The following is a 17693-nucleotide window of genomic DNA, read 5'->3' on the forward strand; positions in this document are numbered from 1 at the left end:
TTGGAGTTGGTTGATTCTCTCTACTTGATGTTGCACTGTTCAGGCAGAAGCCGCACTGTTTCTATTACACTTCCAGCCATTTTTCACAGTGGTTTTGTTGTCTCCAAGAGAGCTTTGTCACTCTTTTAATTACGCCCCAGGACACCATAGGTGCTTCTACCTCCTAAAGACGAGTTTAAAGATGATGCGATTAGAATGGAGGCACGTCTCTTTCTACAAGGTCAGGCCACTCTCAGAGGGGGAAGGACCAACCGTGCAGGCACCACATCGGTGAGGGGAGCATAACTTAGGTCACGTTGTCTGTGAGAGGGGAAGCATGGCGTGACCGGCTCTTAAAAGAGAGTAATCTAATGGCAGCGCTGGGGAGTTGAAGAGTGAGACCGGTTAATGGAGAGAAGAGAGTGTGTAGAGGGCAGAAGAGGCACAGAGAAGGACACAAAGAGCCAGAACCAGCTTTTAATTGGAGGGGATTTCATAAATCATTTTGTCCCCTCTCCTCAGTGACTACAGAGGGAGGGTGCGTCCAAGATGGTCAAAGCAGGTAACAGCGGAGAGAGAACCGGAACTCAGGCCGCCTGGGGCTCGTGGATGAGAAACTCCTGAGACAGGAACAACAGCCCCCCGGAGAGGAGGAGGAAAGCGGGTGCGGGAATTGGGTGTCGAGCTTACTTCTAGCATCTCTGACTCACGCGCTCTCTTTAACTTACCGGGAGGCCAGCTGCCCCTCCCCTTCTAATTTGTGGCTGTGCTCCCACACTTTTAAATTATCTCTGTCACACTTGGGAAGAGCTTTACTTGCAAATTTAGTTGTGGAATTAAGTTGTATTTTCTCTTAGAACTAAAGGTCTGCTGGGTGTCTATTTCAGACCCTTCACTTTCCTTTTTTTTAACCTGCACAAATAACATTTTTATTTTTATTTTTTTAATTTTATTTTTTCAGTGTTCCAAGATTCATTGTTTCTGCACCACACCCAGTGCTCCATGCAATATGAGTCCTCCATAATACCCACCACCAGGCTCACCTAACACCCCCCTCCTCCCCTCGAAAACCCTCAGTTTGTTTCTCAGAGTCCACAGACTCTCATGGTTCATCTCCCCCTCTGATTTCCCCCAATTCACTTTTCCTGTCCTTCTCCCAATGTCCTCCGTGTTATTCCTTATGGTCCACAAGTAAGCGAAACCCTATGATAATTGACTCTCTCTGCTTGACTTATTTTATTCAGCATAATCTCTTCCAGTCCTGTCCATGTTGATACAAAAGTTGGGTATTCATCCTTTCTGATGGAGGCATAATACTCCATTGTATATATGGACCACATCTTCTTCATCCATTTGTCCGTTGAAGGGCATCTTGGTTCTTTCCAGTTTGGTGACTGTGGCCATTGCTGCTATGAACATTGGGGTTCAGATGACCCTTCTTTTCATTGCATCTGTATCTTTGGGGTAAATACCCATTAGTGCAATTGCAACCAACCCTTCATTTTTCATCTCAAAGGTGCTGACTGGGCTGATTTTCTGTCTTAAGAAAGTATACTGATAGCCATTGCCAATTGACCTCTTTGCTTCTAGTCTTGGAAAAATTAAGATTGTTCAGTCTCGCAGTACCTGGAAAATTGTGACTTTTTAAAAAATTAATATTTATCGCATTGCTCGGAATCTTTTGTTTCTAGGTCAAATTCAGGATGGGTGAATGTGTGTGTAATTGGTTCTGATTGCAAGCTGCTTTTGAGTACAACTTTAAAACTCTTCAAGGATGAAAAGGAATAATTTAAGTCTGAGGTGGTATACCCGAATTAATTTGCACATGTTATTTTTATTTAAGTAGGGTTCCAGCAGAGTTCATTTCTTCTTTCCCCAGTCTCAGTGCCTGGTTTTCTCTTTATGGATTTATAAAGTTGAAATGTCCAGTAATGGTACCACTAGCCACATGTGGCTACTTAAATGTAAATTTATATTAATTAAAATGAGATAAAATTAAAAATTCAGTCCCTCAGTCACACTAGCCATTTTTCGAATGTTCAGCAGCCACATAGGGCTAGTAATTATTATTTTGGACAGTGTAAATATTGAACATTTCTGTACTCAGATATCTGTTGGACAGCACTCCTTACAGACTGGATATTGCCAATGTCCCTCCTATGTGCCCTTTCCTGGCCATGTTTTAGAAACATATCCCATGATCCAGGTCTCTAAACTTTATAACTTCATGGATTATTTCACAAGTCATCCGAGCTAAAGTCCTTTGAGGCTCATGTCTTCTCTAAAATGTTGCTGTCAAGGACAGGTAGTTCAAAATACAAGTACAAGTCAATCTGGAATTAGACATTAGTACATAAGACAAATGTTATAAATCATGTGACTAGCTTCTAGTTCTTTCTGAGATTAAAATTCGTGGAAATAATAACCAGCAGAAAATCAGCAATAAAATACCAGTGCTTTGGGGGAGTGTGGGTAGAGATTGGTGGGAAGAAATGGCACCTTCCACACACACAGAGTATGGTTTGATTATGTCATTGACTTAATTACCCAAAGATACAAGATCTTGTTGGGAATGAGGTAGCTTTCAGGGCAAGAGCTGATATGGCACAGCTCAGCCTAACTTCCCCTGACCCCTAGAGCTCCTGTTGGCACTATCTAGAAAAGGAAAATCTTCACACGTCTGTAAACTCGAATCTTGCTACACTGCTGCCCTTTTATAATCACAGTTTACATCAGCAATCTGGAAGAACTCACACAAATGAGGCCTGCATTTCTATTTGTGGGATGATTTACAAACATCAGACGCTTGTGGGTTTCCAGCCATAGTCAGCAGCACCAAAAGAGCATCCTCATCCTGAGGAAAGCATCAGAGTTAGGGGTGGGGGGGTCATCACTAACTCTGCGCCCAGAAAACCCATTTTCCTAATCTGTCCCCTCCCCCAGATTTTACATCTTTTTATCTGAGTGGGTCAAAGACTGAGTCTTGGGGCATCTGGGTGGCTCAGTGGGTTAAGCCTCTGCCTTCAGCTCAGGCCATGATCCCAGGGTCCTGAGATCAAACCCCGAGTCGGGCTCTCTGCTCAGGGGGGAACCTGCTTCTTCCCCTGCCTCTCTGCCTACTTGTGATTTCTGTCTGTCAAATAAATAAATAAAATCTTATGAAAAAAAAAAAAAAAGACTGAATCTTGACTGAAAACCATGATCCCAAGTCAATTTCCCCCAGAAAATCAAATCAGGGGAAAATCTAATTGATCGTGGAAGTTGGTTCTCAAGCAATAAGGCAGGTTAAATTAGAAAAGGTAAATGAGAATTCGGGCAGTGATTCTGTGGGGGGGCTTTTGGGTACTTTTCAGACTTCTCATTGCTGTCGGTGATGATTATCCTGTTAGTTCTTACTTGATTTTCAGACTCACAGTTTTGTTTCCCTCAACAACTGTTGAGGCACACTGTTCGGATACCTTTCTCGCGAACTGGTGGAAGAGGGGAGAGTGAAATGTTTTCCAGGGGTGGTGTGCACAAAGCAAAGAAAGAAGAAGGGGAGATGGGATGAATGGTTATGGACCTTCTGGGGGTGGGGAAGGATTGCTCCGAGCTGTGGGGCAGGTATGATGGTCATGGTACCGGTGAACATTTGTGGAACACTTCATGCACTTTTTTAAATGCTTCGTGTGTATTAACCCATTTAGTGAGTTAATTAATGATTTAGTTAACTAGCTAGCTCACTACATTTTGTCTTAAATTTAAGACAGCAGAAAAGTTGAATAAGGGGCAGGGACTCCTCGAGACAAAGATTCTGAGAAGGATATTATTCTCCCGCCTCAGACAGCAAAGTTGTCAGATGCAACACTTTCAGGGCTCAGTAACCAGCTTCTTGCCCTATAGCACAAGGGGGATTCGGGAGACCTGTAAGTGGAAGATAATTGAAAGTCCATGGTGCCTGGGTGGCCCAGTCAGTTAAGTGTCTGCCTTCGGCTCAAGTCATGATCTCAGGGTCTTGGGATCAAGTTCCATATCCTGCTTCTCCCTCTGCCCCTCATCCCACTCGTTCTCTCAATCTCTCTCTCTCTCCCAAATAAATAAAATCCTTAAAAAAAAAAAAAAGAAAGAAAGAAAAAGGAAATCCTGCTTTCCTGTTACTTGTCTTTAAAAGGAGGAAGGCAGCTAAGATCAGTTTTGGAGGCCATCTTTGAGAATCTGAAGAGAGCTGTAGCATAATGCACATAATACCAAATTTTATATTTAATTAGAAATATTAGATCCCAGGCATATCCATCCAGATACGCTGTAGTAACAAGGTCATGACAACAAAAATTACTCCCTGCTCACCATAGATGTTCGTCCTGGGTTAGTCTTGGATCTGCACTCTAGGGCTCAATCAGGGATCTGAGCTGATGCACCCGGCACACCATCTGGGATATCCCTGGTTGCTGGGTTATGGAAAAGGCAATATGGCAGATCACAAACTGGCTGGCTCCGGTTGAAAATGACACACATGATTTCCACTCACTTTTCATTGCCAAGCAAGACACCATGTGCCATCCTTCCTTGTGCCTAGAATAAATGATTCAAATTTCAGTGAACACCCATTAACCATGACCACACAAGGTCAAGAAGCCCCGAAGCAAGTATTTTGTAAATTCCTTTGCAGTTCAAGGTTCATGTGAGTCCAGATTAATTTATAATAAGCTTATTCAAAATTTAGGTAGTAAGCCTGCATGTCTAAATGGTAAACATCAATCCCCCTCCAATCAGGTGGTCATCTTTATAGTCAGGACAAGAGTGAGCTTTCTCCTAATAGAGTATGAGCAAAAGATTTGGGACTGTTGCTGCAACTTGGAGAATTGAGGAATTGAGAAGATCTCTCCCGATCTCCCCAGGGGCTTCTTACAAGAGAGAAGATCTGGTTCCTCATTGGCAAAGTTATCTCAGTAGCTTATACATAATGAGGTTGGACCTGAGAGCTGGCAGTATCCCTCCCAACCCTGAATTTTTTTATTCTAAGCAGGTGCCTACTAATATTAAATACCAGAGGCCAGATTTTAGAGTGGCCAAGCAAAGTATATCTCAGGGACAGGAGTTCTGGAAACATGGCCATGGAGAGTCTGGGCAAGATCATAGATCTATAAGGTAGTAGCTCTATTCAGTATCGTCAAGTGCCCAACCTCCGTGACCGTAGGCCCTTCATAATCTCTACCAGATTTTTTTCTTAATTATATACTTTTGACATTTTCTCAGTGTTATGGAAAGTGCCACTCAGATGAGTCCTCTCACCAACCTCCTTCCAACTAGAGTGCCACCCTTTATGCCTCCTTTGTACAAAACCCATACTACCATTGACCACCCTCATTTTATAGATGTCAAAACTAGAGGCCCAGAGAGGGGAATGTCACTTGCTTTGCTCCAAGCCCGTTGGAGGTAGGGTCAGTCGCCCCTTTCTTTGAGACCCGTGTCAACTGCAAGAACCAAATTCTCTTGAGAAGTCTGGGACCTGAGAAGTCTGGCACCTTGAGAAGAAATTCTCTTGAGAAGTCCTGGTTTTGATCCAGAATCACCCAAGAACTGTTATTTCTGAATCATTTACCTTGAAATACTCTACTTCTTTTACTTTACTTTTAGTTCTTCTTTACTGTACTTTAGTACTTTACTTTGATTCTTCTATAAATTTGACCTCTATTATGGCAAGGAAAGCTTATGCTCACTCATAAGTCTTTGCCTGCTTAAGGAGATTCATGGACTCACATCTCCATGATGACTTAGCTTGGCATATGTGACCTGCTGATGTATTGAAGGTACTTGGCTAATTACCTGCACGTGTTCTACTTTTTCTCCCAGTTAGGATTATGATAATGTCTTGTAACAGAGTTTGTAAAGGAGACAAGCCTTCTAGAAAGTGATCTCTTTGTTTCTTCCTACAGTTCCTTATCAACAGAATCCTTACAATCCCCGAGGCAGCTCCAATGTCATCCAGTGCTACCGCTGTGGAGACACCTGCAAAGGAGAAGTGGTCCGTGTCCACAACAACCACTTTCACATCAGATGCTTCACCTGCCAAGGTAGGAAGCCCAGGCTCCCAGCTCCCTTGTCAGATGGCAGGACATGCACGGGGGAGACAGAAAAAACACAGGCAGTTAAGCTACTTCTATAGCCCTAGAGAAACTCTCCTTGAGCCTTTATGAGAATTCTCCCTTGGGCAGTATGGAGGGAAGTGGGAGGGAAAATTCTAGACGTGGGGGAGGGAGGGAAGCTGGGGACCTCAGAATGGCAGTGCTGACCCAGAAGGAAAAAGGCAATCCTGCAAGTTTTACCTAAACATCTGGAAAGACTCCTGGCTCGTGCCTCTAAACCAATTTGAGAATGAATGAAAGAGTGGGGCTCTGAGATGAGCCCCTCTTCTATGACCAGTCCTCAAACAGGGGAGAAGGTACATTATGACTTCACTGAGGTCTGTAATTTGGGAGCAGATGGATGTCGGGTTACCTCTTAAAAACTACAAGTTCCTAAACAAGCAGGATAACTAGCAGCAAGAAGAAAGTAGGACTCTGCTGAAAGAGCCTGGGAGCCCTCTGGCCTGGGCAGGGCAACCATCCCTCCGCCGTGGTCCCTGACAGATGCCTCTCCAGTGTCCACCTTGAACTCCTCATCCAGGCTTTCTCTTCCCTAGAGCAGCCATTTTGAGGTTGGATGGCCCCGTGGGTTTGGGAAATGTTTGAGCCCAAACCAGTAACTTGCACCTGCAGTTTCTAGATTTGTTCTCATGAAGTGTGATGAGTCCTTCATGTGTGCTGTTCCCTGGGGCTGGCGCTCACATATTTGCAGCCACGTCTCCCTGGCCCTGATGACCCTGTGGGTCCTCACCTTGAGCTTCATCTGAAATGATTCCAACTTGTATCATCTTGGAGTCTTCTTCCTTGATCCATTCTGGTCTGTCACTGTCATTCTTAAAGCATGGTGCCCAGAACAGACCACGGTTCTCAAAGTCTGGCAGACAGAGTAGGGACACTGTTTCTGTTAACACGATTGATGCTGAATTGACCTCCGGAGGAGTCGCTTCATGGCATTAACATATATTGGATTTAAGATCAATTGAAACCTCAGATCTTTTCATTTTAATAACTGTTTCCAACCTCAGTCTTATGTGTCTGAGATTGACTTCCCCTGCCACTGAGAAAAATTCTGGATTTCTTTCTCAGGATCTCAATAGACTCTGCATTGAGCAAATAAATGACATATTCATATGTCCTAATGTTTTTAGTGGAAGCATATATGGAATATATTTTAATTGATGTGATTTGAATTCCAGATTGAGGCTTGGCACACCACTTTAGTGTAAGCTGACTTGCAAAAGTGTCCTGGCGAGTGACCATTTCTACATCCCCAGAAGCTGGGGCAGGACAAAGGGTAAAAACAGTAAAATTGTTCTAAGGAGGCCTGAGCTAGGACTGTATGATCATATTCTTAAGGAATTCTATTAGTTACCCTTTGCTTAGACCAAAATTTAATAGTTTTAGGTAATTTTTTGTTTAGCTCATGATTCTCTGGGTTGGCAGGGCAGCTCTCCCAGGCTAAGCTGGCTCTCCTTGTCTCCACTCGCCTCATCATGATGCTATTGCTGGGTCAGCTGGCAGTGGTTTGCAGGCTGTCAGGCTGAGTGTCTGCATCTGGCTTCTCATCCTCCAGTAGCCTGGCTTGGACTCATTTGCATGGTGGTCTCAGAGTTCCAAGCATAACCAGGGAGCAAGCTTCGGAAAGCAAGACCTTTTTAAGCCTCAGCTTATGTCATACCTGCCAATGTCCCATTGGCCAAAATGAGTCAAGGGGCCGACCCAGGTTCAAGATCATGGAGAAATAAACCTTGCCCTGGGTGGGAGGATTTGCAGACTTCAAGGGTGTGAATACAGAGAAAGGAAGAATTTGGACATTTTGACAATCAACCACAAGGAGGTTGGAAAACATCTTTTCACAGAGATTTTAAGGGAAAAAAATAGATTTACTTTTCTGACTGTTTTCAATGTCAACTTGCTTAGAAGTGAAAGAAATGAAAGAATTTTTTTTCCAAGCAGTAACAGTTATAGTTACCTTAAATAGCTTCATTTGAAAAAGTTAAAATCTCTATGACTATTTCTTACAGTTCTTTTACCATGCACTACTGTGCTGACATGAAATGAAAGAACCTGCAGAGGTAAAAAAAAAAAACAAAAGTAAAAGCAGAAATCCTTGTGTGCCTGCCAGCACAAGATTTAATCCTGATGGTTTATGCTCAACCTTGGCAACCTTGAGCTTTTGCCTTGATGGCTGCATAGATGACGGAGACATAGGAAGTAGAGGCTAGAGCCTGGTCTAAGTAGGAATCTAATAGGAGACCTCTGAGTAAAGCTGAGATTTTCCCCTATGAAAATCTTACTTTCAATGTATGGATGGGTGAGAAATAAACTGGAGGAGGAGACCGCAAGGAACCTTTTCTGTACCAACTTTGGCACTTGTATCAAAATGTCTACCCATAATCCACCCTTAACATGGATTCACGTTCTATATTCATGCTATATATTTGGCATAAATATTTAAAAAGGTGAAACAGAATTTAAAAGAAAGTCATCTTATACTTGGCAAATGGCAGAAACAAGTGATATTCCTCTTTGGAGGAATTCAGCTTTACTCCAGGACTCAAAGAACTCCCACAGGTAACATTATTAGCCAGATGAGTAACTCACAGTCAAAAACACACAAATCATACTGGGGGTAGAACGCCACAAAAACAAAGAAGAGAAGAATCAGAACCTCAAAGACTTCATAAGTTGGCATTTTCTGACATTATATAATGACTACATACAATACATTTAAATAAGTAAGAAGAGCCATTTTAAAAAAAGAACAAGAACAGAAACATTATAGCAAGTAGCACAGCAGATTTGAAAAAGAAACAAAATTTTAGAAATAAAAATAAATAATATTTGAAATTTAAAAGTCAGTGTATGGATTATATAGCAGATTAGATGTTACTGAAGAAAGAATTAATGAACTGTAGGATTTAGCCAAGAAATAGATATATACATTTGGTTCAGAAATATAAGAAGGAGGTAAAAATAAAAGAGAAATTTATGCATGGAGAAAATAGTGGAAAGGTTTGACATATATTCAATCAGAGTTCTAGAGATATGTAATTGAATACATGAGTGGGAGGATATTTGGAGACATGACAGCTGTGAATGTTCTAGAACCACTCAAAGACACAAATCATTGGATCCAGAAACTTAATAAATCCCAGTAGAAAAATATAAAAGAACTCCACTTATATACATCATCAGAGTGAAACCGCAGATCACCAAAGACAAAAGACAATTTTAAGAACAGCCAGAGAGAAGAAATAGATCATCTGCCTATGAATGGTAAGTAGATTGACCGCTGACATGTTAGTAGCAACAAGGAAGCCAGAGACGAGTGGGGTAATAGCTGTATATACTAAAAGAAATAACTGTAAATTTAGAATTATGTGTTCAGCAAAAATATTTCTCAAGAACCAAACAAACCTATAGCTAACATCATATTTAATGGTGAAAGACTGCCTGCCTGCCTGCCTGCCTGCCTTCCTGTAAAGTCAAAAGTAGCAAAAGGATGTTTGCTCTTACTACTTCCATTCAACTCTGTACCATAGGCTTCTATTGGGTCAGTTACACAAGAAAATGAAGTGAAAGACATCCATATTGAAAAAGTAAGAGGAAAGTTATTTCTATATGCACATGACATGATCTCATAAATAGCAAATCCTAAGGAATGCACTAAAAAGCTATTAGAAATAACAACTAAGTTCATCAGGGTTTGGGGATGAAATATCAATTGAATTTCTATACATTTACAATGAATGATCTGAAAATAAAATTAGAAATGATTTATTTGTAATAGCATCAAAAATAAAATACATAGGAATAAATTTAACAAAAGTATAAAATTTATACTCTGAAAAGAAATATTAAAGAAGATCTAAATAAATGAAATCTCGTGTTCATGGATCGGAAGTCTTAATATTGTCAAGATGGCAGTATTCTTCAGACTAACCCACAGATCTGATGCTCTCTTACTCAGCTCAGGTTTCCACAGTAAAATACTATAAGTTGAGTGGCTTAAACAGAAATTTATCTTGTCACAGTTCCAGAGGCCGGAAGTCCAAGATCAAGGTGCCAGCATGGTTGGGTTCTGGTGAGAGCTCCCTTCTTGGCTTGCAGATAGCCATCTTCTTTCTGTGCTCTCACATGTCAGAAAGAGAGAGAGAGAGATGGCAAGCTGGCTGGTGTCTCTTCTAAAAAGGGCACTAATCTCATAATAAGGGTCCCACCCTTATAACCTCATCTAAACCTAAGTATCTCTTCAAGGCTCCTACACAAATACCATGACACTGGGAGTTAGGGCTTCAAAATACAAATCTGGGGCAGAATAATATTCTGTTCATAGCGAATACAATGCCCATAAAAATCCCAGCTGACTTCCTTGAAGAAATTGACAAGCTGATTGTGAGATTAATATGGAATTGCAGAAGACATAGAATAGCCAAAACATTTCTGGGGAAAAAAAAAAAAAAGAACAAAGCTGGAGGACTCAAACTTCCCATTTTCAAAACTTACTACAAAGCTACAGTAGATAAGACAATATGGTATTAGCACATGAATAGACATATAGATCAATAGAATTGAGAGAGCAGAAATAAACCCTTAGGTTTATGGTCAGGTGATTGTCAGCAAAGCTACCAAGACAATTCTATGGGGAAAGAAGAGTCTTCAACAAATGGTGCTAGGAAAACTGGACATACATATGCAAAAAAACAACCAAAAAACATGAAGTTGGACTCCTTCCTCACACCATACATAATAATTAGCTCAAAATAAGTCAAAAAACCTACCTGTAAGAGCAGAAACTATAAAACTTTCAGGAGAAAATACAAGAGTAAGTCTTTGTGACCTTGAGTTAGTCAAAGACTTCTTGGCGTGGATACCAGAAGTACAAACAACAGAAGAAAAATAGATGAATTAGGTGTCATCAAAATTAAACACTTCCCTGTGCTTCAAATATACCATCAAGAATGTAAAAAGGCAACCCACTGAATGGGAAAGGAAATTTGCAAAACATACATCTGGTAAAGAACTTGTATCTAAACTATATAAAATATTCTTACAACTTACAAATAATCCGATTTTGAAATGGGCAAAGGATCCAAAGAGACTTTTCTCCAAAGAAGTTCTACACACGTCCAGCAAACACATGGGAAAAATGCTCGATATCATTAGCCATCTGAGAATGCACATCAAACCACAAGGAGGCACATGTCATACCCACAAGATCGGCCATCTTCAAAAAGACAGAATCCGGCAAGTGTTGTCAAGAATGTGGAGAAATTGGAACCCTCACCCGCTGCGGGTGGGAATGCAAAGTGCACAGCTGCTGTGGAAAACCGTCTTGCAGTTCCTCTAGGAGTTCAATGTAGAGTAACCCTATGACTTAACAATTTCAAAGTCATAAGATGTATGCTTAAGAGAAATGAAAACATATGTCCACGCAAACACTTGTGCATGACTGTTCACGGCACTATTATTCATCAAGTCAAAAATTGGAAACAAATCAAATATCCATCAACCAATGAACAGATAAATAAAATACAGTGGAATATTTTGTAGCAATACATCTGCATAGATGAACCCTGAAAACACAAATGGCCCATAAACATATAAGAAGATTCTCAATTTCATTAATAAGCAGGGAAGTGAAATTTAAAATCACAATAAGATGGGGAGCCTGGGTGACTCAGTCAGTTGAGCGGCTGACTCTTGATTTCAGCTTGGGTCATGGTCTCAGAGTCGTGAGATTGAGCCCCAAGTAGGGCTCGCACTAGGCATGGAGGCTGCTTGGGTTTCTCTCTTTCCCTCTCCCTCTTTCCCTACCTTCGCCCCCTGGCACCCTGCTTGTGCACATGCACACAAGTGTGCTCCCACTTGGAAGGAAGGAAGGAAGGAAAGGAGGGAGAGAGAGAGAGAAAGAAAAGAAGAAAAGGAAAGGGAAGGGGAGGGGAGGGGAGGGAGAAAAGAAAGAGTGTGTTTTTAAAAATTAATTAATTAATTACATAAAATCACAATAAGATGACATTTTACAGCCACTATGTCAACGCATATATTATCAGCTTCCAATGGTGATATGGATCGGTGGAAACTGCTGGTGGGAAAGCAAATGGGAAAAACTCTTTGGAAAACTACGAGGCTTCACCTCACAGGTACAAGAATGCCCAAAGCAGCATTTCCATAAAAGAAAAAAAAATTGCAAACAGCTCAAATGTCCTTCGGCAGTGGAGTAGATCGCTTGTGATACAGACCGTAGGATACAGCAGAAAAACCCAGTTACGGGCGTCGACCTGGACGCATCTCCAGCACATCATCCTCAAAGTACGAAGCAAGCGCAGAAGAATAAATGCAGTGGGGTTCCACGAACATAAAGTTCAAAAAAGGCAAAACTAAACAAGGCATTATTTGTGGATACATCAGAGGTGGTTAAAGTAGAAAGAAAAGCAAGAGAATAACAAACAACAGTTAGGGACAACATGGGGAAGGGAATGCTTTCGGGAGATGCAAACAGGCTTCCGAGGCACCGGGAATGTTCTGTTTCATCGAGTGGGAAGCGGGTAGCTGGGAGTGTATTTTATTCTTCTTCTTTAAACCGTGTTTGTATATTTACTCCTTTTTCTGTATGTATAATGTAGTTCACATTTAAACATTTAAATGTTAAATAGATCGCCCTCAGGAACCCTTCTAAAGCTTGGGTTTTGAAAACTCTGTCTTGTTTGCAAAGTTGAAAACCAACAGAATCCTATGGGAAACCCGTGTACTCACAGGTCTCCGTGCGTTCTCAGTTTCTTCTTCATTTCACAAATGAGGCAGCTGAGCTTGAAAGAGGTAGGGTAACCTTTTCAAAGCCACACGGCACCTGAGTGGTAGAACAGAAACATGGACCCCGGTCCAGTGACCCGCAACACAGTCAGTCCATTTTCCCCTGAAATGCACTATGACTGTGGGCAAGGTCTCTTTCTGGGCATCTTTTAACAATGAGCACTCATTCTAGATTTTCTCAAAGTGATTCTAACTTCTCATATTCCGTCCCACTGTCAAACCCATTGATCTGCTTTTTTTTTTTTTCTCGTTAATAGACTTCACTTTTTTGATTCACAGAATAACGTCTGCCCTGAGTGTGTTCACTTCCGCAGCAGTTGCATGCTGCGGACCCTCTCCAAGGCCTTTCCTGTTATTTGGATGTCAGGCTCTGCTCAGCCTCAGACACATCTGTCGTGCTGTCCAGCTTGCCTTCCATCCCCGTGCTCCCCACTGTATTTCCAGGAACCCCCTGAGATTCTTATCAACCTTTACATCCTTTCTACCAAAAACTTCCTCCTGCAGCTCCTTGGGGGAAATGGAGGAACCGATTGTTCCAAGTTTTCTTACCGCCTCCTGGGTTTGTCCACTGGGAGAGGTGGCTCTAGGGGTGGAGCTGACGGGGGAAACAAAGGGGAGAAAAGAAGGAAAAAAACAGGAGCTGTTTCCAATGAGGTCGTAGGCCATGACCTCACTAATTCCACAGCCGTGAAGTCAATCGATCTGCCACCTGCACGCCCCAGAACGCCCTGTACTCTGGCCTGGCCTGCTCTTGAGGCATTGTTTGCTGTGATGAATTTTCACGAAGCCTGGTAGAAGATCAACCCTCCCGCCATCAACTACCACCACCCCCTGTGCGAATAGGCCCTGCTTCTCTGCAGGCAGGGGTGGGCTCCAGGGCCCGCCAGCCCCACCTCGTACTGAGTTTAAAATGTTTAGGACCCTGGTAGACCCCGAATGGAGCAATGCTTCTCCTAGACTCATGGCATGCTGGTGTCAGAAGAAAAGCTCAGGTCACTTTTTAATCCACCTTCTTCATTATACATGCATGTGAACAGGGACCAAGTTCATTGTCAGCCAGAGAGTTAGCGGCAGTGACAAACCCAGAGCCCAGGTGGTCCAGTTCACAGACTATCATGACTCCCACTGTGCTACACGGTCCCCCCAATGCTGTGACCTCTGGGGCTGCCCTCTGGCTCACTCATCCTGGCCCCATAAGCCTGCCTCTGGCCTGCAAGATGAACACACACTTGTGCCATGTGTCTCTCTTTAAACTGACTGCTTTTGCATGACAAGTTTCCCTATGAGCAAGGAGACAGTATTTGCTGGGATAGCCTCACCCAATCCAAGCCAGGTCCCCACAATTACAGGCTTGGAATTCTTATCTTATTGGTTTCCACACCATTGATCATGCCTCAGAAAGCTGATCCATGCTCACCAAGACCTCAGGAAACCAATGTATAAAATCAGAGTGCCCTTTTATTGATGGAAGGATGTCATTCTCTGTTATAGTAGTTTGCATTGCCCTGACCAGCTTCTTCTCTCCCAAAAGTCTACCTAGTAAGTCAAACTGTAAGTCACATAGTGAATACAGACTCAGAACAAGGGGGCTGGTCAAAGGGTTGGAATGGGCTCCCCAATGGCCTTCCCTTGATGGCTGGTCAGCCTCTTGTGGGCTGCCACCCCTGCTTTAGCCAGATCAATACATTCAGCAGTTCTGGTGGCCCTAAGAGCCATTTGATCTCTTGGAAGAAACTTTGCCTCTTTCTGTCTTTCCCATTAGGTGTGGATTTTGTAACTTAACCCTTGGAGGGAAATCTCACTTCCCACGTTTCTAAGTCCTTTGGAGGTAGGGAGTCCCACATGATTCGGTCGTTAAAGCACCTATAACTACCTCTACCTACTCCTCTGTTATCGGCCCTATGCATCTTTGTATTGTCCGCAAGGATATCCCATAAGACCTGGTGACATACGTTGTCTGTCTGTGCAAAAGCTAGCAATGCAATTAGTCATTTTTGCAACTGAGTGATGGGACATCCTTATAACCTTCTCTCTTCTTTTGGTTATGTCAGAGAGTTTCAAAATATTTTTTTAAGGTTTTAAAAAACTAGGAGAAAAACCATCCATGGCTCCTCAATATCCCACAAAGCCTAAACTTCTTAAGCTGGACTCAGGCTCTCCTCCAACTGGCCTGTCAATGTCTTCCTGTTATTACTGCCCTTCACACCCTAAAAATACCATACCACCACACAGATATCACTTGCAACTTCCTGCTTGTGTGCTTTAGCTCATTTTCCACCTTCAGGGTTCAACTTAAGTGCCGCCTCCTCCAAGAAGCCTACCATGATCCCTCCCCCACAACTTTGCTCCCTTTTCCTCCCCACTCCTGGCACTTGCTACCCACTCCAGCCCATGGCCTGTTGTCCATGATGTATGTTCTATAAGGTCGTCTTTGGGCGTATACTGTTAGCTCTTCATGGTTCAGGGATTGTGTTTTATCATTCTTGCCTTGGAACAGACCAACTCTTTATGTCTATGGTGAGAGCAGATTATAAATTTCCAACCATTCATCCCATTTCCATCCTAAATTGTCTTCACCTTGCACAGAATCATACACAGGGAAAGTACCCAGGGACATTTTTACTGATCTTATCCAATTCATGAGATAGTATGGCCTTGTGTGGGCCACGCAGCCCTAAACTTCCATCCATGCATGAGAGGGGGGTACGACGTCAGTGGTCTCATCTGAATCAGCTGGGGAGTGCACCAAAATGCAAATCCCTGGGGCCTTGCCCCCAGGGGGTCTGATTCAGGCCCAGGCATCAGCATCTTAAGGAGCCTGTGGTTGCTTCCAATGCAAAGGGTCTTCAGGACACACTTTAAGGAACACTAGCCCCCACAAGGTCCTATGTGCCACCATTTTGGGGCCACTTATGACCAAGTCACATGCCAGCCTTGTCCCCTGCGAGAACCTCATGCTGGTCAACCTTCCCTGGACTCACCCTGCCCTCGATCTTCTCCTTGTGCCCCGCAGTATGTGGCTGCGGCCTGGCCCAGTCGGGCTTCTTCTTCAAGAACCAGGAGTACATCTGCACCCAGGACTACCAGCAGCTCTACGGCACCCGCTGCGACAGCTGTAGGGACTTCATCACCGGCGAGGTCATCTCCGCCCTGGGCCGCACCTACCATCCCAAGTGCTTCGTGTGCAGCTTGTGCAGGTGAGCAGGTGGGGGAGGCCAGCCCCTCCACCTGGGCCCCGTGGCGATCTGGGGGCTCCCAGGGCTGGATGCTGGACACTTGGATTTCTAGACTGTCCTGGGCAGAAGGATGTGACAGCAGCCGCCGAATCCCGTCTGTCAAAGGTGATCTCCTGCGAAACACTAGTTTGCCTAGAGATCCAGACAGAGCGAGGACCTGAGCCCCCGCCCTCAGCCTCCCATTTCCCATCAGAAGTCCTCAGAGGAACTACCGAGTACCCTGAACCCATTCTGGAAATGGGGCAACTGGGCCAGCTCCTACCCCCTCAGCCACATGTAGTGTAGAGATATGTTTGTAGCCTTCCCCCATGACCCTGACAAGTGATGCCCTCTCTGTAAGCCTCAGCATTTTCATCAGTAAAACGGGCATCAAAACCACTGCCGCATTATTGGCTTTTCTTGAAAAATGATGAGATGGTATTTGCAAAGACTGTAGCTCAGTAACGGGGATGTAATTGTGTCTGCTTTTGCTGTTCTTGTCATTATATGACAACCATCTAGCCTCTCAGGCAAGCTGGTAGGCGATGGGAAGTTCACCCTTCCCTCCCCCTCATGCCCTGGGCCCCGGTTCCTTGTTACCTCAGCAGACATGTGTGAAGGGTCTACCGTGTGCCAAGCACTGCATTAAGGAGATGCAAAAAATAAAGGAGGCCTCAGCCTTGCCCACAAATGCATTAAAATTTAATGGACTGTTCTGATTAAGTCATATGTAGAAACGTGGTTTGGAATAAATGTATGCTTTTTTTAATTAGGAAAGGAATTTATGGATTATTCTCCCCATAGAATAACTACCTGTTAGTTACCAGTTAGGGTTCCTGCTGAGACTAATGACACAGTGTACAAGAAAATAAAATCACCCAGTGGGATCCATTCACTCATCCATCTCCTAAAACCTGGGTGCTGGGTCCCAGAATCCCAGACCCACTCAAGGCTAGCACAGTAAGGTCCATATGTTGGGGTTTTTTTTGTTTTGGTTTTGGTTTTTTTTGAGGAATTTATTTAGTTATTTGACAGACAGAGAGAGAGAGGAAGGAGAAAGAGGCTCCCCACTGAGCAGGGAGCCCGATGTAGGACTCAATCCCAGGACCCCGAGATCATGACCTGAACCAAATGCAGTTGCTTAACCAACTGAGCCACCCAGGTCTCCCAGGTCCAGACAGTTTAGAGTGAAGTTTCTGTCAAGCCCCACACAGAGGCAGTGCCTCCCCCAGCATCATGCTGTGTCCTTTACCAGAAGTCAGTGTCTGGGCCTCGATGAGAACCCAGCTCCCCCAAATCACCCCAGCACTCCCTCCCATGCCCCACGTTGCAAATACAAGGGCCGGGGAGCCCCCGGAAGCCTATGTCCAGGGCTGCCCTCAAAGTCTGTGTAATGGGGTCTCCCAGACTTCATGCGTGAGAGCCCCTGAACAATGGACTCGACGTTGCCAGGGACTCGATGTACAGTTCATCTTTGTTAGTGAGGCAGGACACGGACAAGTTCAAGACCTCTGAACTCTGAAACCCAAACTGCACAATGGCAGAGGAGAGGAAGAGGTTATTGGTGGCTTTCTAAAGG

The 17693-nt window shown here is 43.6% G+C and overlaps 1 protein-coding gene across 7 annotated transcripts in view; it reads left to right on the forward strand.

The window, feature by feature from the left end:
* Positions 1-17693, forward strand: part of ABLIM3 (actin binding LIM protein family member 3) — a 109962-nt gene that overhangs the window by 32485 nt on the left and 59784 nt on the right. For all 7 annotated transcript variants that reach the window (XM_004737874.3, XM_013051174.2, XM_013051178.2 and 4 more), the window contains exons 3-4: positions 5895-6032; positions 15913-16096. In XM_004737874.3, coding sequence (XP_004737931.1) covers positions 5895-6032; positions 15913-16096 — 322 coding nt within the window. The remainder of the gene's footprint in view (positions 1-5894; positions 6033-15912; positions 16097-17693) is intronic.

This window comes from Mustela putorius, unplaced genomic scaffold (assembly GCF_011764305.1).
Source record: "Mustela putorius furo isolate JIRA1106 unplaced genomic scaffold, ASM1176430v1.1 tig00000407_pilon_pilon_pilon, whole genome shotgun sequence".
NCBI lineage: Eukaryota > Metazoa > Chordata > Mammalia > Carnivora > Mustelidae > Mustela > Mustela putorius.